Consider the following 21,073-nt stretch of genomic DNA (forward strand, 5'->3'; position numbering starts at 1 on the left):
AGATTAAAAGAGAAAGAACCCAGCCACGTTTGTTTGTTTTGTTTTGTGTTTTTTTTTTCTACTAAAGATGAGGGTGAAGTGCAAGTGAATCAAAGGACTCCATCAATGAAATACAAATACATGCAACCCGGAATGCTGCTGGAGGAAGTATCCCGGACAGTTTCCCATTAGAAATTCGCAGAGAAATCATTGTCTTTTTTTTTTTCTTTTTTTTTTCTTTTTCTCTTCGTCGTTGTCTTTCTCTCTTCTTTTTGTCGCCATTCCAGACGTGGTTGTTAAACTCAAGTATCTGATGCAACGTGAAAGGAGGCCCGCCTCTCTTATCAAATTTCTTGTATTAAAGTGAACTTCGCAGAAAAAGGTCAGTTTCAAAACCTGTGAACTTCCCAGCTGCGCGTCTAGTTCCTCTAATTCTTTAAATAAGTATATATCTCCCGTCAGTTTCTCCTCTCCCTCGTCTCTTTTTTAATTTTCCCTCTTCTTTTTTTTTTTTTCCCCCTCCTTTTTTCCCCCCTTTTTATTTAAAAAATAAAAGGGCGGGAGCGCGGTCACAGCCCCAGGGCGGCGGCGTGTTTCTTGGCCTTCAGGCGGAGGTCGGCGATGCTGGAGTTCTTGCTGGTGGTCTTGGCGGCGGCGGCGGCGGCCACCACGGAGGCGGCGGAGGCGGACTCGGCCAGGGTGGCCAGCGGTAGCCCGAAGGGGGGAGCGGGGAACATCATGTAGGGTGCGTGGGCCAGGTGCGGGTGGAGGTGGTGGTGTGCGTGGGCCACGGCGCTGTCCAGCTGCAGCTGCGCCTGAACCTGCCGGGGAGAAGGCGCGGGGCGGTCACGCGTGTCCGTGTCCCCCCACCACCACCCACCCCCCCACCCACCCGCGCCCCACTTGCCTGCTGGAAGGGCATCCGCAGCGCGCCCACGTTCACGTACGGGGCCACCCGGCAGGCTTCGAACTGGCTGGCGGCGCCGATCAGCACCCCTGCGGGGAGGCAGCGGGTCAGCATGGGGGAGGCACCCTCCCCTCCCCTCCTCCCACGCGTGTCCGACCCACCCGCATCACACACACACCCCCCCCGGTACCTTTGTGGAGTTGGTTTTCTTGCTTTCGGCATTTGGCTCTTCGGTTCTGGAACCAGACCTGGGGGCGAAAGAGAAGGGGGAAGACACGGATGTCACGGTCGCGCTGACACCGCCGCGGGGACAGCGCGAAGCGCAAAAAAACCCCAAACCCAACAAGAACAAACCATAAACCCACCGAGAATAATAATAAAAAAAACCCCAAAGAACTGGCAGACAAAGAAACCCGGCTGCGGGGCTGGGCTCCCTCCTCCCGGGCGGCCCCCGCTCATGAGTTCCGAAACGCCACGGGCGGGGGGAGAGGGGGAAGGAAAAAAAAAAAAAAAAAAAAAGGTCAAAATATAGAGAAAATAGTCGTTCGCGGAGCGCTCGTTACAGAAAAATTACTTTCTGAGCCCCGGTTTCGCCTTTCCACATCAGGGTCCCACAAGACCTAAATCGCCCCCTCATATCTAATACTAACGGGCGATAATGGGTTTGACTGTTTGCACCGTCAGGCCGGAGAAGCTCGTGCTCATTAATAAATAAATTAATTAGCTTTATCTTCAATAAAAAACAAACACCAAAGAGTTTAATGACTCACTTTTTTTTTTTTTTTTTTTTGAGGAGGGGGGTAATTACTGTCATAAAAGCTTCACTACAAAGAAGTTTAGAATTTCTCTGTTCCTCTGTGCAGTGGAGTGTAGCACAGAAGCGGAATAATTGTCTCATTATCATGACAATCTAATTTGCTTCCACAGAAAAGGCTGCGCGTTAGGCAAGAACACACTTTTAATACTGGAAATGGAATCGTTGAAATAAATTTCCAGAATAAAGTTCTGCTCGCTTGGAGCAGAGAGGGCAGGGAGGGAAGGAGGGAGAGCGCGTCTTAAAACATTCCTGTTTAAAGACAGACCTCTGCGCCGCATCTCAGAAGCCACATCCACCAAGCAATCCTTTCCCCACGGCCAAAAAATATAAAAAAAATAAAAAAAAAAATATGCTTTTTTGAGGTCTTACTTGAAGAGACAAATATAAACGTGAATTTCCCCCGCCCTGTCATTTACTTCAGCCGAGCAAAATCTGCCCAACAGCCATGTTCGCCCTCAGCCTCCCGTGGAAACGCACATTCCGTAATTTACAAATTAGCCCAGACGCGAGGCAAAAATATTATTGCAGAGCGTTTTCCGGAACGATTTAAAGGGAAATGGGTTTAATCTATGTAAATCTCCAAAAAGTTATTATGCGCCCGGCCATTTGGCAGAAGGGGAGCGCCGATTCCGCGCCGCCACCGCGCTCTTTGTGGAGCCCGCAGCCAGCAGAAGGAAGCACCTCCCTTTTCCATTTTTCATAGCCAAGTTGAAGCCCTGCAACTTTGTTTTCTTGCCTTTTGTTAAGATTTACTGGGCATAAACAGGCGGCGGAAAAACGGGGAAGCGGGAAAACGAAGGGTCTTTCCCCCCCTCCCCCCCCTTTTATTTTTGCGATGAAAAAAGCGGTTTATTGTGACTTTTGGGGTTCGATGTGCCCGCTGTGTTTCTGTCCTTACCCTGTGACAAGACGCAGGGAAACCCCACAAGGGTTGTGCGCATAGTTGGGTGCAGATGGTGGCCTACGAGCACAAAGATTGAGGGGGAGTATCTGTTACAGCAATACTTTCTAACAGCTGCAGATGTTCGGGGCCTAAAACTACTCCATGTGTTCAAACAAATAATGACCATCATTTTCTCTTCTTTTATTATTAGAACGGAAATACACCGGAGCAGCTACATTTGTTCTCGTTTGAGGAGTCACCTTCCTCCCCAGCCCGGCAAAGCCCGGACCCTTCCTCACTCTTCATCTCATCCCGACAAAACTCGCTGAAACCAGCCCGGGAACCCATTTTGGAAAACTTTGGGAGGGCAGCCCGAGGTTAAACGCGCAGGTTAAATCAAAGGAAGCTGCGGCTTCTCGGCACGGGAGAACGCTTAAAATAGCCTGGTTTTATCCCAGACTTTTGTATTTCATAAATCCGAACAAAGCCGGTCTGTGCACCTCACTCCGTTTCCCTGCCGCTTCCCTCAAGATTTAAGAACTACGAAGGGAAACGGACTGTAAATTATTTTTTTTTTTTTTGGCACTTAGCAGTTCCTAATTTAGTTTATGGTCACTACATCTATAAAGTTAATTGGTACGTCCGCCCGGTGAGCCCACGGCAGCTCTTGCCGAGGCAGAGATAAAATAAACGCGGAGACTAAATAAAAGGCAGCAAAGCGAGGGGACCCGCGAGGAGTCAAACCCCAGAAAAGCCCGGGGGAGGCGGTTTTACAGATTCGCTGGGTACAATTCGGCGCCGGGACGACTCCCCCCCCAACACCACCACCCCATCCTCCTCTCTCTGACAGCTCGTGTCGGGAGCAGCGGGGACAGAGAGGCCCCCGCCACCCACACCCTGGCACCCACGCACGGTTTGGCTACCTGCACCCTAGCCTCGGAGAGCCCCAGCCTCTGGCTCAGCTCCTCCCGCATGAAGGCGTCCGGGTAGTGGGTCTCGTCGAAAAGCCTTTCCAGCTCGTTCAGCTGCTCCAGGGTGAAATTCGTCCGGCTCCTCCTCTGCTTGATTTTCGTCTGCCCTTCGTCTTCCATCGCTTTCGCATCCTCCTTGCGCTCCTTCAGCTCTGGGGACACTGGGCACGACACAGGCAGTCAGACCGGGGACGGGGGACCGCGGGGTGCCCGGGCTGCCAGCGACGACGTCGTGGGGAGGACTGGGCAGGACCCCCCCGGGGCCGGGGCCGCGCTAGGCCCGCTTCGGCCGCTGCCTTTCCGGGCCCTGCCGCTCGGCTCCGGTAACCGGAGGAGGCCGGCCCGCCTCCCGCACCCCGTCCGCCGCCCGGAGGGTCTGCACCGACCCCACCGCGCGGGGGTGGGGTGTCCGCAGCCCCGCTGCCCGCACAGGGGGGAAGCGCTGCAACAGGTCCCCGGTGCGCTCCGCCGGTCGCCGCGGCCCCTCCGCGCCCCAGTCCGCTCTCTCCCGGGGATTTGGTTTTCGTTATTTAATTTTCTACCCCGGCTGCCTGGTCCCCCCCTCTCCGCCGCTCGTTAGCGGAAATTTGTTAAATAGCCCTTTTCCGGGGATGCTCCCGGCCGCGACGCTCTTCGCAAAAAAAAAAACCCTTGTCTGAACAAAACGGGCGGCAGCGAACCGCGGGTCCCCGCGCAGCGACGGGGACCGGTCCCTGCCCTGCCGGTGGGCGCGGAAACCTCCGCGCTGCCCCTCCGCCGGCGCGGAGCTGCCGGTACCGGCACCGAGGCCATCGCCCCGCCGAGGAAAAGCCGCGGAATAACCACGGGGGGTGGCTGAAAAAAGAGGCGCCCGGCGCGGTGCGGAGCCGAGGATGAGCGGCGGCAGCGCGGCCCGGCCCCACGCGTGTCCGCGCTGCCGAGACCCGCAGGAGAACGAACGGGCCCGCGTGTGCGGGTTTTCGTTGGCTTCCCGCGGGATGCTAAACGGGAACAGACCGCGTCGCGAGCGAGTCAAAACGCTTGTCTAAATATTTTAATCTAAACTTCGAGGCTAGCCACATATTTCCCCGTAATTGGGAAAAGATGGAAAGCCGCTCATTAACGCCTAGCGCTGCCGAGCCCTTTCCACCCGCCACCGCGGGTCCGTTTCTCCCGCTGCGCGGCCATCGCCCGCTCCCGCCTCCGTTCCGCGCGTACCGAGACCCCGACGGGAGGTTGGGGAAAGGAAAGAAGGGGGAACCCCCCCGGTGCCGCCGTTACCGTCGCTGAGCTTGGGGGTGGCTGCCTCGGCGGTTCTCTCGGCGGCGGCGGCGTCGGGCTCCCGCGGCGGGGACCGCCCGCCGCCCGCCCGCCCCGCGGGGCTGCCCGCCTCGTCGCGGCCCGGTTCCGCCGCGCTTCCTCCGCTCTCCCGCGTTCCTCCGCCGCCGCGCAGGGGCCCGCTCTCCAGCACCTCGCGGTAGGTGATGAGTTCCTTCTTCTCCTTCGTTTTGGGGTCAAACGACTTGGAAACAAACGCCGTTAGCTCCTCCATGGCCGCGGCGGGGCTTCAGGGGCGCGTTGCCCCGGTTCCCCGGGTGGGCATCCACGGGCCGGGCTGTACCGTACCGAGCCGTGCTGTGCCGCCCGACGTGCAGGGCTCCCGGGGTCTGATAGCGACGCCGCGATTGAAGTGCCACTATTTATACTTTGCAAAGCCTGCCCCTTGTTCCCGGAGAATTACCTCCCCTCGGAGCTCTGAATGGAACCCCCGTTCTCCGCCGCCCCGGTCCGCGCCGCCCTGCCGCGGGGCAATGCGGCCGGGGCACCGCCGGTCCGCCCGCCCGCCCGCCGCACTAATTAATTTAATTAGGCGCGGGCCCGTTGCGCCAGGTCCCGGGCGAGCGCGGCCGGAGCTGCGGGGGAGTGGCCAAAGAGCGGGGAGGGTGGGGGGGGCGCGCAAGCTCCGCGCCCGCGTACCGCCCCCGCGGGGGGGGCCCCGCACCCCCCGCACCCCGCCGTCCGCCGTCCGGCGGGGTGCGGGGGGGGGGTGCGGGGCCCCCCCGCGCAACCGTGGCATCAGATTAGAGCGTATTACGCTATTTATCGTTTTTTTTTTTCCTTTGTTGCTTAAATCCCATTAAGAGAGTACTTTTGTTGACAGAACTCGTCTCTTTTACACCTTCGCTAGAATTCTAATAAATTATTCAAAATTGTTTAACTCTTGCTTATGTATTGATTTTTTTTCTTTTTTTTTCATTTGACCTTTGGAAAAGATGACTTTACGTAAAAGAGCTTTTATTTACTCGAGCAGGTACAGTGCGGAGGGTGGAATTCCCGTTTCTTCAGATCTAATTACACACGCGATCGGCAACGATTTACTGTTTCACTCCGTTTCAGGCAGCAGAGCGGGTCCCCGCCGCCCGTGAACCGGTCCCGGGTGGCATTTTCGGTACCGTGGGGGGGATCGGACACCGGCATCCTGGCGGGAACAGACCGGCTGCCGAGCGGGAAAGACGATCGTCAGCGGCTTTTCCATCCTTATATTTCGTTTGTCCTCACGCAATTCCCGTGTCAGGGAGCTCGGAAACTCGCGTTAAAGTAACTAAATTCATCAAAAGACAGAATTACGCTTCGTGATTAAATAATTTCGTTGCGTTTCTCGCCGGAGCCGGGCCCGGGACGTGCTCACCCCGCTCCCATCCCCGGGGCACGCAGCCCCGTCCCGGTGCGGTGTCCACGCCGCGTGGGGAGCGCTGCCCCTTCGCCCACGGGGGTAGGTTGTCAGTGCCAGGAAACACCGTCCCTCTTTAATCACTTTTAGGCTGAAACGAAAAAACCCTCCGCGCCGCTGCCCCTCCGTGCCGCCGCGGAGCCCGTCACCCGTGGGGGAGGCGAACCGCAGCGTGCCACGGCAACGTGCCGGTAAGTCGTTCCGGTGGGACGCCCGCCTCAGACAGAGCTCCGTGGGCTGCTGCAGCCTCCCGTGGGCAGCGAGACCCCGACCCCTCGCTGCCCGTCACGCGTGGGGGAACACACACTCGCCCCGCCGGGGAGGCGAGCGCGCCGCATCGATTCCTCGGCGCTCGGCGAGCGCTGCCTGGCCGCCTGGATGAGCTCGGCGGTGGCTTGGTGCTGCCTGTCCACCGCCCAGGAAGGCGCTGAGCTCAAACCGGCACCCGCGGCCCAGCGGCGCTTTCGCTCCCCCGGCCCAGCCCGGCCGCTAAGGTAACGTGGTGGGGGCTGCTGGCGAGCCCGCCCTCGGCAGGGACATGCAAGGTGCTAGCGGGCTGCCGCCGCGGGGGGGCCGGGCGAGCCCTGCGGCCTGGTGCCGCTCCCTAGGGCCGCTGCGGGCCCCGGCTGGGGGTGGCGATGGCGGTGTGGGGCCGGGCCGGGCCTGCCTGGTGTTGCCATGGCGACGCCAGGGGGGCGCTGCCGCAGCCTGGCCGCCTCGGGCGGTGGCGGGGTCCCAGGACGGACCCCCGCTGGCCTGCGGGTCGTTTCGCCTCCCGGGAGGAGCGTCTTGCGTGGGGCAGAGCAGGAGTAGCGCGCTCGGAACGGCGCTGCTGAAGGCTAGCAGCCGGGTGGGGAGCGGGGCCGAGCCCCGTGCGCGTTTTGCCCAGAGAAGCTGTGGCTTCCCCGTCCCTGGTGGTGTTCAAGGCCAGGCTGGATGGGGCTTGGAGCAACCTGGTCTAGTGGGAGGTGTCCCTGCCCAGGGCAGGGGGGTTGGAACTAGATGATCTTTAAGGTCTCTTCTAACACAAACTATTCTGTGTGTCTCGTGACTCTGGTTAGATTTCCCGGTGGAAACTGACACGGAGCACTGAGAACAGCCCTCTTCCTTGTCTTTTTCAAATCTGTTTTTCTTCCTGCGGTGTACTAGCAGGGCCCAGCTGATATAAGCACGTAGCATCTGTGATGGATTTTACTATCCCTGGCACCTGCCCTTGGAATCCGCTTTATATTTTGATTCATAGGACGATAAGAGGAGATTATTTGTATAGAATCTTACTTTACAGCTCTTGTTTGTGAAAGTGGGGGTAAAGAAGGTACGCCATTGGGTTTTTCTCTATCTGATGCGCTGTTTCTGGCAGCAGTCATTCTAGGTGTTTTCATTTTATATTTCAGCTAGATATAATTCTGGGTGTTATTTTTTCAGATATGAATGAAACTTTTTTTTTGAACAGTTTTATCTGTTCTAATGATCTGAGGCAAATTTTCAACATGTTAAATTAAGTAGTTTAGCATGATCCTGCACGCCATGTGTGAGAAAGCCATTTAGAACTTGGTTTAAAAGAAATACCAAAAACTGCCTCATAAAGTTCAGATAAACTTAGTTGATCTATAAGCTTATTTTGTAAGTTGGTTACTTGTAAGAAACGCTGATTAATTAATGCCTTTGGTGAACTTACTTGGGTTGATCTAAAATAGGAACGTTTGTAGCTCTCAAGTATGGAAAATGTAGTTATGTGGTGGAAGGCCAGTTTGTAGAATTAAGATTTACTGAGCAAAAGATGGCTTGTGGAGGCCAGCTCTTAGTGGGTGAGCACCATACTAGCGTTTGGTTTGAGTCTCTGCTTTGCTGTTGGTGTCCTGGATGACCATGGGCATGTGATGTCTCCTTGAGCCTAGCTTTTTCAACATTTAACTTTGAAATCTAAAGATTTGAAGCTGAGTTAAGGAATATTGTCATTACAAATCGTTCATTCTTGATTTTGAATCGTTGCAAACTTTTATAAGTTCAAAATGAATGATTTTGAAAAATACTGTTGGTACAATTGTCAAAGAGGACATCCTTTAAATAAGCAGAAGACAGTGTTCTGGTATGTTTGGTGTTTGTGGATTCTTGTTCCCGTGGGAGAGATTGTAAGAAAGTAACTGAATTCCTGCGGTTCTTTGATCTCTAGACTTTCTTCTGAGGTGAGCAGTTATGGTAGCTGTCTTGGTAGATGCAATTGAGGTGTTCCTCCTGTAGTGATCTGTAAACTTGCCTAAGGGAAAGAGGCACCGCTGGATAAGTATGTAAAATCAGCAACAATAGTTCAGGTTGCTGCCCTTGTATGAACAGCCACCTTGTTGTGGTTTTTAATTGAACCTCTTGCTCTACTGAGAGCAATTTTTCTGAACTGTAGAGCAGGTACAGTTTCCACAGAACTACAAGCTTGGTGAAGGTAAATGCAAAGAGAGTCTTTGATCTGTACTCACACAGAAGCTATCTGAGAGGGACATCTACCCTCCGCTTGTTTGTGGTTTCCCTTTTTCGGGGATCGGCATTGCCATTAGTAACACTTTGGCTCCTACTTATTAGCTAGTGAGTATGTTTGTTGAGTGCTTAGAATAAATTTTGCTTCAGTTAGCCTCGTTTCCTGGCTGAAGCTCAAGGAGCATCTTATCTGGACTTATTGATTCTCTCCTATAGACGGACTCTTGCAGTTCAGCAGGAAAGATGGGGATGTTGAGATGGTTGCAGTATATTTTTCCATCAATGCCCTTCTAATCAGTTATAATTTTTTAAAGGATCTTGTTAGTAGAGATGACATGTAAACAGCACAGGTGGTTAGTCAATTGCAAGTCAGTTATAATCAAAGTTTCTTAGTAACTAACAAACATAAACTGTTTGCATTTGATGCTGAGCAAATGTGGAGGTTATTTTGTGTTCATCATTTCTGTCTGATTATAGTAACTAAAGATTGTATTATTTAATTGGATGCTGTGCTCAAGATGTAGTCTGCTGCAGTAATGTTTACTGGATAACAGCCTCTGATTAAAAACAACCAAACGTTATTATTTTCTTACAATCTGCAGTAAATACAATAATAATTTGAAACTCGTGCTTGAAAATATGTATTGAACACTTGAAATAATTCTAAAATCTATGAAACAAGATTGAACAAGGTCAGATTAATGAATGTATACTTCTTACTACATTTTAAAGTGTACCTTACTCTCTGAATAGTTTGTTTGTTTGTTTTGAGAAGTCTCTTTGTTTCCCATGTCATCTATGTTTTCTTTACATTTTAAATGCAGGGTTGGAGGTTACTTATCTGTTTGCAGGTGAGCTTGGTAGCACTGTTGATAACGTTGCCACTTTGCCAAGTGTAAATAGTTGGTTTGAGCTTTTTTATGTTGGTGTTTCTCTTGGCAACACAGGTGTGTGAGAGTATGTGCTTTGTTTTCATTTCAACCAAAGTGTTGCAGCATCAGTTTTCAGAAACAAGGCTTAAACCAAAAATTAACTATTAAAACAAAGGCCTGGAGACCTGTCTTTTAGATGCTCCAGAACAGGGACTTAAATTTTATCAGGTCCAGCTGTTAGTTATCCTATTGAAAAGCTGCTCAATTTCAGACAAATTGCAGGCCTTCAAAATGTTGAAGTTCATAGGCATTCACTAGAGCCTTCAAAAATACTTAAGTAGCTGATTAATTTGACGATGTTACGTTCCAGCTCAAGCTTCAGCATGAGTTACCATGTAGCTGCTGTGGGTTCTCCTATCTTGAGACAGCATCTTCTGAATTCTCAGTGTTCCTTTGCTGTTTGACCAGAGTAGTTTGATCTTAATTCAGAAGTGGGTGAGGGAATATGCTAAAAGTGGATGAGAACCACGCAGGGGGAAGGTTGGGGCTAGGTAACGGAAAAGAATGAGCCACACTAATGTGATGGTCAGGAGACTGTCTACCCACAAACATCAGGGATGTAACCCAGATTCTAAGTTCATCTGACACTGTTCATTTGCTGTTGGTGCTTGTTAATATGCCTTTCCCTCCTCCTCTTCTACTCCACCTAGTATTGCTCCATAATCGGGATAAAAGCCTCCTGTGTCTCTCCAGGCATTGAGAGGCATATCTTCCACAGTGCCTACATGTAAAGAGGGGTTGGCAAGAGCATATCTCCCATTGCAAATATTTATGGCTTAAAGCTTCTGCCTAAGAGGTAAGGGTAAGGAGCATTAAAAAGGGGATTCCCCCTAGCTATAAGGGTGAACACTCTGTTAATTCTATGGTATGAGTCTTTGTAGTGTATCTACAGACTTTGTATGGAAACAGACAGGTATGAAAACCCCATGGGATTCAGCATATGATGCCATGTAATGAGTTTTAATTTTCTCTGTTTGCATTTTCTTCCCCCCCATCATTATTTTGCTGATTAAAGTTCCCTGGGTGATCATAGTTCTCCTCTGTGATTTGTAGGTGCTATCATAGAGTCTAGTTTCTGGAAATGGTATATGGACCACTGCTGACCCACCAGAACGACTCTTCAGCTGGCATGATCAGGCTTCATCTGGTGTGATCAATCAATGCTGGCAATCCCTTTTCCCGGGTCTGTTCAGGAGTATGGAGGGAGTAGGCAGTAGTCGGGGAGAATACTAGTTTGTTATAGGTCTTGACAATTGACTACTCTCAAGCGCTATGTTTGTAAGAGGCATCTTCATAGGAAAATGTGTGTCATGCTGAAGGGATGGTCTGAAGACCCTGGTGAAAGATAGTGCCATTCGGGCACGGTTATCTGTTGCCTTTGTACGTTCAAGATATCCTCGCAGGAGGAGGATCTACTAGGATTACGGCTGTACAAATTGTTCCAGGATCAGCGCTCTGCTTCTGGCAACCTCTTTACTGGTGGAAACTCTAGAACATCCAGGGCATCAGTCACCCATGTGCCTTTGTCCTGTAGGTTGTCCTCAGTAAAGCCCATGCTCCTGTAGCTCCTGAGGCTCAATTATGTGCATGTATGCTGTAGGGCTTGTCTTGTAGTAGGGAAGGGCCATGGCATGTAGTTCTTTTTTGGTCCTGAAGACACAAAATTGAGAATTACATAATACATTTCAGTAGTTTTATATGCTGCTTAATCCAGTTGCATGTCCAAATGGGGGGGGAAAAAGCTGATGGCAAAAAAAGAAAGTTAAACAACAGACGATATATATGTTGAAGTGTAATGTTCTGGCTCGTAATGATATCCACATCAAGTGGCAAATATCTCGGCAGAAGTGTCTTTTGTACTCTTTGTTTCTCTGGTCTCTTTCATTAATCTTGCTGTCATGAGCTGTGGTCTGTGAGCTTTTAACTTAAAATTTGTGCCTTGTAGTTTCATCTTTGTGAGCAGTTCCGCTTATTTTAAGTTTGAGATTCAGGTTCATGTTCATTTGAAGATTGTTCTATCAGTATATATTTGAAGAGCTTTATTTTACTGTTCAATAACTGTTAGTACCTTGGAGCTCTGTAAATCTTTTACTACAAGGGGAAAAAAAAAAAAATTACTTCATAAGATGGTCTGTTGATATAAATTGTCATTCCTCTACAGAATTGTAAATTAAAGTCATAGTTCCTTCAGTGAGATTAAATAGTCTGTAAGGTACTGTCTTTTTCAAAATCTGTGCGGAATAACTTTAGTAAGATGGTAGAAATAACTTAATTTAAAAAAGGAATTCTCTTGCATAGCAGTTCATCCGCCTAGAATTCTGCTGGTTTAGGTGCACAGAGATTTTCTGCTTTAAGTTGAATATTTCAAAAATACTTTGTTTAAACTGTTAGCTGAAGGACTGGTTCTAAAGGGCTGAAAACAAAAACTATTGGGAAGTGAAGTACGTATACAGAGGGGTTTACCGCAGCAAAGCGTAGTAGCAACTAATTTGTAAGCGCTCTTGGCTGCAGGAGTGTAGCTGATAGGTCCGGGTTGTGTGCCGAAGAGCTGACTGTGATCCACAGAGATTTAGCTACATAGGAATAAGTTTACGTAGCTACTGTTTAGATTGTGGCAGTAAGTGAGCTCTAGTGAATGTCAAGGAAAATCCAGATACTTAAGGGACTGTCTTGTATTTTGCGTTGAACAACTGTTGGGTAAAAATGGTAACTCTCCTTGAAGTAGATGCCAGGTTGAGAACTTGCCACTTTCCAGGATGATGTCCCTTTGACTCTTGACTTGTGCTTGCTGTAGCTCCTCGCCCTGGCTCCAGGGGTCTGAAGGTCCTTGGAATGAGCTTCAGCAGCATGGGAGGAATGTGTCTCAATTTGATAAGCAAACATGCATCTCTGGTACAGTCTTCAAACTCTGTCAAACGCAGCATTGTGTGTATATTTATTGTATTTTGAGTGTAGCTACCTGAAAGGCTCCCTTGGGAAAAGTGGTCGCAGTACACCGACTTTGCAAATCCCATGCCTGGTTGGGTGTTTAGATATATTGGTGTAGGATTGTAGCAAGTATGTAGCAAACCAGTTTTATCTGTCTTGGGAACTTGAGGGTGAAAATGTAGGTTTAAGAGAGTTTGTGTAACTAAACACGTTTGGTTTTTTTTTTTTTTGCTCAATCATGCATTTTGACCAAAAGGCTTTGCGTAATCAAGACTTATATTTGCATGTAAACCCTTTGTGAATTTAAACATAAACGTACTTAATGGTGAATTTCTCTTTTGTTCTGTTTTCAGTCTCTACCCAAGAGATTAGGGTCTGCTGCCTCGATGATAAAAGGTGTGAGGAAGGGCAAAAGTTTGCATGCGGAAAATGAACAAGTTCAACCTGTTTATGGTAGAAATATGAGGACCTGTAATATTTCAGTGTTGGTTAAAGACAGGTGATATTGTGGCAAAATATGTCCGTGATCTAGCTGTTGATATGAATGTTAAAGAATTATGAGTTCCTGTTTTCCCAGTGCAGAAGTAGCTGGGGAGCCTTGAAATACCTGTTTGTTCTTGGGAAGAAGGGCTGTTAACTAACTGCCATTAGCTGAAGTGTGTGTGAAGAGGGGTCTTCAAGGCTTGGGTGGATAGGGCTGATACTGCTGGGACAGAAAAATAGTTTTAAAGCATTATGCACTTTTTGCAGCCTGAAAAGCCAAGAAATACAACAGATACTTAATTGTGAAGCAATGAAATTGAGTTACAAATGAAGATCATAGACTTTGCAACAATTAAATGAATGGCAGGCTTCCCTACCACCCATTTTTTTTCAAATCTGATATCAAAGTCTGTATACTTTGTCCAAGTGAACACATTGGCAATCAAGAAACATTTCTGAAGTTTAGTATTTATAGGTCTGATTTTGGAATAAAGGAATTTAAAATGGAATGGATCTAAATTGAGAACCAAAATCAGCCTAACTCTAGTTTAAAGTAATTTAAAAATAACTTTCTAAATTTCTTTTTCTCAATGTGTATTTTAATTATAACAAGTAGGGCAAAACCGTACATTATTTTAATTGCACAATCTAAAAACACATGAAGTCACATCAGTAACTGAAATCAATAGACTGTGTTCTGTTGATTGTATAACTATTATGGATCTTAATTTATAACTGTAAATGAAACACTAAAGATGCTGTACTATGGACTGCATAGTATCTTAAATTGAAATATCAGATATTGGAAGTATCTTGTCCATCACTCCCTAAATTTCTGAAAAATTAATATCTAAAGCAGAAAAGTAAAAATAAGTTCAAGTATGTTCTGATATGTAAATGATTTTATCAGTACATTTATGTGTGTTTAAATGGTTGTGAAATAACTTTTGTGAAAGTTTAGAACTTTAATACCGTAATAAATTAATTAAAATTTGCTGACAATGTAAATTTCAAGTTACTTGGTAACATGAATTTGTTGGCATATTTAAATCTAGATTATTTTTTTTTTTAATTTTCGCATACCAAACTAAAATTTTCTACTCGCATGATAACTTTTAAAAATGGTATAACCTATGCTTATTTATATATGCAAAGACACTATAAATACTTATATATAACAATGTAATGTAGGCACAAGACTTTGTTACAGTTTAGAATTTTTGTTTTTATGTAGTTTAAAAATGGGACGTCGCTCCTCGGACACAGAAGAAGAGAACAGAAGCAGAAGGAAAAAGAAACACCGCAGGCGTTCGTCTTCAAGTAGTTCCTCAGACAGCAGAACGTACAGTCGCAAAAAATCTGGAAGGAAATCAAGGTCAAGGTCGCGGTCTCGAGATCTCCAGTCTCGTTCTCATTCTTATGAGAAAAGGTGCATTTATAGTAATTTACTCTCTATTGCAGTTGTTTACAAATAGGTCTCTTTCATATTATGGTACAAAGCCAGATGTGTTTGAATCCAATGTGTAGTCAGTTCTAGGCTGGAATTTTAAAGCAAAGTTTGCTCTGAATCTTGGAAGATGTGGCAGTATTTCCACTTATGTTTAAAGAAAAGCAAAGCCACCACCAAAAACCCCAAAACAGTTTTCCTGCTCCAAGAATACAAAACCAGCATATATGCAGATCCAAAGGTAACTTCCTTATTAAAACAAACAAAACCCAACAAAGTAAAATAACTTTTCCTTTCTCTTCCTTCTAAATAATGAATTTCTAATCTCTTTTTGGAAATGTAGTAGTTCATATATTCGTGCCAGTTGGAAAAGTAGCTTCATTCAACTAGTTATAGACTATTCTGTGTTACTTTTTTCTGTTGTAATAAAGCAAGTGGGTCTTTCCAGACAACAAGGTAGATTTCCTCAATAGATAGACTTAGGTGGTTTTATAGTAGGTCTATGAATTTGCTGCAACAATTGTTCTTGCTATTTTTTATGTGTAGGGAATACAGTAGTCAGCCAGGTGTTTAGAACATTGATCATGTGGCTAAATCTACCAAATTTTTCCTGACCTAAAATCCTATTTGCTTCATCAGAGGCCTCTTTCAGTACCTGGCCTTTTTAGACATCCTGGTTGTTTCTCAGTCTGACTTCCGGCGATCCTGGGGTCGAACTGAACAGGTGGTGGTCAATTTATTAATTGAGCTGGAAAATACTCATTGTGTCTAGCTGCACTGTAAATGTGTTAGAAAGTGCTCCTGAAAAACCTTTCTTTAGCTGGCAGAAGAGTGTGTCAATAAGGGGCAAGTTGGCTGGTTATGGGGGGTTTCTTACGTGTTTATTTCTATCCTCCCTTTCTTCTGTTTCTGCTTAGCATCTACATACAGCCCTTAGGGGACACAGTGAGATGACATGGGCTGTGATGCCAACAATATGCTGATGACATGCAGCTTTATGAATCTCTTTAGTCCAGTGCAGGCATGGCTATCTCGCAGATAAAAACAGAGCTTGAAGGGAGATTAGAGTCTGGACGAAGACCAGTTGACTTAAATTGAATCCAGAAAAGACGAAAGTGTCTGCTTTTAGGATCTGGCTGGCACCTTTGCTTTGCCCTTAGTTTAGGGCATTTGCTCCTGGCAGTTAAGTCACTATTACACGCTGGGGTCCTGCTGGGTTTATCCCTGACCCTTAAGAATCAAAAGCAGCCGTCTCTAAGATGACTGTTCTTCATCTTCGTTTAGCAGGAACATTGCACTTCTTTCTCAGATGAAGACCTGTTCTTTAGTATTTAACCTATATATCCTTTCCAGTTTGGACTACTGCAGCATTACTTGCACATAATACAGCACCTTTTGCCTTGTGCTAGATAAGCACATATCACATTGACTACATCCTGAGTAGAAATGTTTCTACGTATTTTAATATTAATCAAACATAATAAAGGCCAAAAATATGGAGGTTTTCAGAAAGATTGCAATTGTTATTTATTTAGCTGTTAGGGAGATGGAGAGGAAATTTTGCAGAAGATAAAGACTTGGAAGGTATCCCTCTCACCAGTTTTTGGATTAGTTGGTTTATTTTATGTATTTAGTATGTATTCTCTCACTTTTCTCCTATGTGTATAAGAATTTGTTCTTTGAATAAATGAAATGGGGAGGTTGGGGGGGAGGGGGAAGGGAAGTACCGTTCTGGCTCCTGACTGGACTCAGGAGAAAATTTCTAAGCTCAAATGGAATAAATTAATACTGATTATTTGATTAGTAATAGTACTTTAAAAAAAATAGGAGGATCTGTCTACATCAGAGCAGAACAAAGATTGCATGCTATGAAAGTTGACATAACACATCTGTAAGTTTATATATAGAGAGATACAGAAAATATTTTTAAGTTTACATAATTTAAAATAAATTTTTATGTCTAGATTTTATGTTTGCACATAGTGTGGCTGGAAATAATTGTATAGAGTGGCAATGCAGAAGTTAGCATTTTATGAACTTCATTTTTAGCACTAGAATTGTAGTCCTTATCCCATACAGTGTATTTTGGTGGAAATCCTGCTGAGAATGTAGGTCTAAATGTTTCTTCAACCTTAGATTTGGCAAAGAGGCAGTGAGTTCCAGTGAGCTGGTCATGGGACTAAAAACCGTTGGGAGCTGAGCTGTGTTCCTGGCTTTGTCCTTGAGGTATCGCATGATTTGGAGCAAATCAGTTAACTTCTGTTTCTCCTTCTGCCCTTTTTCTGTCTTGAGATGTATATTTTTAGAATGTAAGCTATTTAAGACAGGCGTGGCCCAGGTGTACGTGAATTGCTTATTACAGTGTAATAGTGGTATTTGAGGCTTCTACAACAATGTTATAATACAAAACCCACAGGTTTGTATGTCCCTTTTAAGTAAACTGTTAGGGTTTTTTTCCTATTTGTTTTTAGAAGCAGTAGCACACTAATGGCATGGTTTTGTTTTAGACGCAGACACAGATCAAGCAGTAGTTCTTCATATGGTTCTAGAAGAAAACGCAGTCGTAGCCGATCAAGGGGCAGAGGCAAATCCTACAGGTCTCAAAGATCGAGATCAAAAAGTAGAACAAGAAGGTAAGAATCTTTTCTAGGAAAAATAATTATAATTTCTACTGTAAAATCATTAATTTAAGATCGCCATATAGTTACTGAGTTTGGAATATAGTAGAAATAATAGTTGCAAGTGATTGTCTAAACTACACATCACTTGAAACTCTTCCTAATTTGAAATCTCTGTGCTGTGCTTTTGATGTACTAAGTCTTTAAATTACACTGGTGGAACAGCTGGCTTTGAAGATAAGTTAGATGTTTTGCATTTGACCAAGTGCAAAAAGCATTAATGAAGTCACCTTTGTTTAACTGTAATAATCTGAAAACTTCTTGTGGATTTTTTTGGTTACTGATTCCCATAACTCCCATGCACAACATTGGCCCCCTGAAGATCAGACTAACCTGTTATTTTCTCATCTGTATTTCCCTTGGAAAGACATGAGTATTTAGTTATACAAATTTTTCTTAATATTTAAAGATATCCATGGTGCTGAACTTTTTCATAAACTGGATTGTGAAAAATGAATATTTTCAAAAATAAATGTAATTTAAATATTTAAATCTTAATCAGATGCTGCAAATTGTATTATAAAATCTGCTTCATACTTTTGTAATTAAAAGAAGCTCAATTTTTGTGTGTGTGTATTTTTCAATTAAAAAGTTGAAATAAAGTTTTCCCCTGGATTTTCTATTGAATTTAAATTAATTATTCAGTGTATCAGGCAGATCAAAGCTGTTTTAGTATGTGTTTACAGATCGTCGTCCAGGTAATCTTGTGTACTTGCACTAAGAATTTAGGAAAACATGTTATTTTCACATACCAAATCAGTGGAGCTGTTGCCTCTAAAAGTTGAAAAATCCTTGTTGAAAGATGTGAACATTTCGCTTTCTCTTATTTGTATTCTCTCATGACTTATTCACAGCTGTTCATTATGGTAGTTGCTTGGACACTTATTGCTACAATGCCTTTGTAGTAGCAATTTGGTTATTTAAACTGCCTGATCTCTCTTTGAGTATACTTACCGTCTGAGCTGTACAACCCAGATAAGCTACTGTGCTGTGTGTAGAAATATTCCTGGAAATATCCACTGTTCTGCTAACAAAATCAGTTTTAAAACAATGAAATGTCAAAAGAGTAAGGTGAAAATGAAGGTGTGTTTTAGTATGTCAGATACTCAGCACTAGGAAATATGATTAACCTGATTTAAAGATCTAGGTTTTATTGTAATAAATATAAATTGCAAATCTCATTAGACTAATGGTCATCTTTTCCAAGGAGTGATGTTAACTAATGTTAATTGTCATTGCAATATGTGGAAATCATGCACCTAAAAACTTTAAAGACATGACTACTATTTATTTAATTTTGTGCTAGGAAACATTATGTGTAAAATATTTTATGTATAAAATACACTAGCTTTTCAGTACATAGCTATGAAGGTATAGCTGCAGGTCGCTTTTAATGATATTACTATTCACAGACACATTTCTTCAGGAAAAATATTTATAAATAACACCCTAAATAATGACAGAAGAGTATTTTGGCCTCTTAAAAGCATAAAACTAAATTGTTAAAAGTATAGAACTAAAACCAACAGGACACATTGACTCCTTTACTGTAATTTTTTTTCCAAGTCTGCTCTCTGCTGTAATGTTACACTGAGAAGCCATGGATTAATCTTATTTCTGGAGAGGAGTTAAATAGGTTGAAGAAAGCTGCTACCAGAGGCCTGTGTTTTCCCTGTGTGTTAGCGTTGAGGCAGTCGCAGCAATGCTAAATAGTTCCTTTCTTTGCTATCTCAAAATCTGTCTCGTGCACTCGATCGAAGGTACAAACAGCTTTCCTAAGAGGACTGAGTACATTATGATTCGTCAGGCTGGAAAAAAGATCATGGGGGAAAGATGGAATGTGATGGAGGGATATTTTAAAAAAAAAAAAAAAAAAAGGCACAAAAAGATGATTAAGGAATGAATGTTTCCTGTCTCCTCCAATGTAAGACCTGGGGCAGGTGTGAAGTGAATGAAGTCAGCTGGTGGCAGATCCTAGTCAAACAAAAGGAGATGGTTCTTATATATTGCATAATTAAGCTGTGGAAACCCTTGCTGTTGGAGATTCTGGGTACCAGAAGTTGAAATGAATTTAAAAAGCATTCAGAGAAGAAAAATCCATATAAAGCTGTCAAATGCAGAGAGACAATATTTGTCTTAGGAAATGTATGTATTTGTAGCACTGAAGCGGAATTTTCATAAGAATTTGGCATCTGTAATTCATTCTTTTTTTTTTTTTTTTTTTTTTTTTTTTTTTTTTTTTTTTGCTTGGGGTGAGGTGGCTTATTTTCATATGACTTTTAAAGATAAGTACTGAAGAAAACACTTACGTGAACTCTCTAATAAAATGATCAGAAGTAACTTAGGCAGCCACCTTGCGTTGGTGTAGTGGAGCGTGTTACCCACTGAAGTATTTTTGTTGATCTCCAACTTCTGAATTGCCAGTGTCAGGGAGTAAAATCTACTGACCCACCTGAAAAGCCACAATATATGAGATACAGCAATAAAGTGAAGATCATCTCTATGCTACTTGTATTTGTCACCTTATGGTTGTACCTTCAGAATACCACTTTTTGGACTTGGGCAACTGTGATTTTTTTTTTTTAAATTTTTTTTTTCCCAATTGGACGGACACTAGAAAACAAGTTTCATATTGGAAGTTAAGATCCATTACATGGTATCTTTAAATCACTGGATTTGTTTTTGGTATAAGTCATGCAGATGTCACAAATTCTGTATCCTATAATGTCTTTTCTCCCCACAAACCCCCATCAAATTAAGATGATTTGTTTTTCAAGGTAGTGAAAATGTTGGTAAAAGTATATGTGGCTGTAATGTAATTTTTTTTAATAACCTCTCTGCCAAGGGTGTTTCATTTGAGTGAATGATTCGCAGAGCTCCAACTGTGTAAAATACTGAAATATCAAGTTTTAATTTGGAAAGTTAGATTTTTACAGTGACATGTTTTAAAAATATTTTGAGTAGGTATTGTTTGTAACCTAAAATGATTTTTTTGTTTTGTACTTTACTTTAGAAGATAAGAAAACTTGTGCATATAATAACTATTTTCTTTTCGATGCATTTTTAGAGTCAAAAAAGTGGGGCTTGCTAGTAATGCTATAAATTTAAAGCTGTCCTACAGCAAGATAGTACAATGCAAATATGACTTAATAAGATCACAAACTGAATTTCAGCAAAACAACCAAGATTTACATTAAATTAGGAATTTTAAAACCGATTTAGTTTGTTTTACTGAGCATTTGCTTAATAACATTTCGCCTTCTTGCAATCTTTTTAAAGACAATAATTCGTCTGTGAAATGCAGGCACATCCTCAGTAGAAAAATTGAAAGCAACAGCTCACTTTCTGAAACCACACATATAGTGATATAAAGAAATATTTCAGCCCTACGAAATTTAATAAATCATCCCATTTCCTAATTTGATCATATTAGATGCTGATGTGGAAGAAGCATTTCAAATACCATCTCCTCATTAATATACATCAGTCTGGGGAATAGAATGGAATACTTATGCAGAGATGTCACAGTTACTGTTTCTTAGTTTACTAAGTGGAACAGGTTGATGTGATACTGGGTGCTATTTGTCAATGTCTTGCTAAAATGGTTTGGGTCGAGTTATGGAGTCCAGAAAGACGGCGGCTGATAAATCAAAAGTGGATTGAGTGGACAGGAGGCAGTGATTGATACTGTGACAGGATATGAAGAAAGGAATCTTGATACAAGCATGCATGATATTGAATATGAGAAGGAAAATGGCCCTGGAGTATGGATATTATTCAAGGAAATGAGAATAATAATATCATCTTGAAATTATTGCTGGGTGAAGATTAGGATAGTTCTTATTAGAATATTATGCTTCTCTGGAGTG

At 44.3% G+C, this 21,073-nt stretch overlaps 2 protein-coding genes across 3 annotated transcripts in view; one reads left to right on the top strand and one right to left on the bottom strand.

The window, feature by feature from the left end:
* Positions 1-548: 548 nt before the first annotated feature.
* On the bottom strand, positions 549-5,088 carry SHOX2 (SHOX homeobox 2). 2 transcript variants are annotated; one of them, XM_063339095.1, is made up of 5 exons: positions 4,818-5,088; positions 3,510-3,718; positions 1,077-1,134; positions 887-975; positions 549-800 (listed from the first exon to the last, which is right to left on the bottom strand). In XM_063339095.1, the coding sequence occupies exons 1-5, from the start codon at positions 5,086-5,088 to the stop codon at positions 549-551; spliced, it is 879 nt and encodes a 292-aa protein (XP_063195165.1). The 2 variants fall into 2 exon arrangements, with proteins under 2 accessions (XP_063195165.1, XP_063195164.1); XM_063339094.1 differs by having other exon boundaries at positions 549-819; positions 870-975.
* A 1,557-nt stretch (positions 5,089-6,645) lies between these two features.
* Positions 6,646-21,073, top strand: part of RSRC1 (arginine and serine rich coiled-coil 1) — a 171,547-nt gene continuing 157,119 nt past the window's right edge. The window contains exons 1-3 of the mRNA XM_063339869.1: positions 6,646-6,761; positions 14,314-14,508; positions 17,034-17,159. Of these exons, the coding sequence (XP_063195939.1) occupies positions 6,646-6,761; positions 14,314-14,508; positions 17,034-17,159 (437 nt within the window). The remainder of the gene's footprint in view (positions 6,762-14,313; positions 14,509-17,033; positions 17,160-21,073) is intronic.

Source organism: Chroicocephalus ridibundus, chromosome 6 (assembly GCF_963924245.1).
Source record: "Chroicocephalus ridibundus chromosome 6, bChrRid1.1, whole genome shotgun sequence".
Classification (NCBI taxonomy): domain Eukaryota; kingdom Metazoa; phylum Chordata; class Aves; order Charadriiformes; family Laridae; genus Chroicocephalus; species Chroicocephalus ridibundus.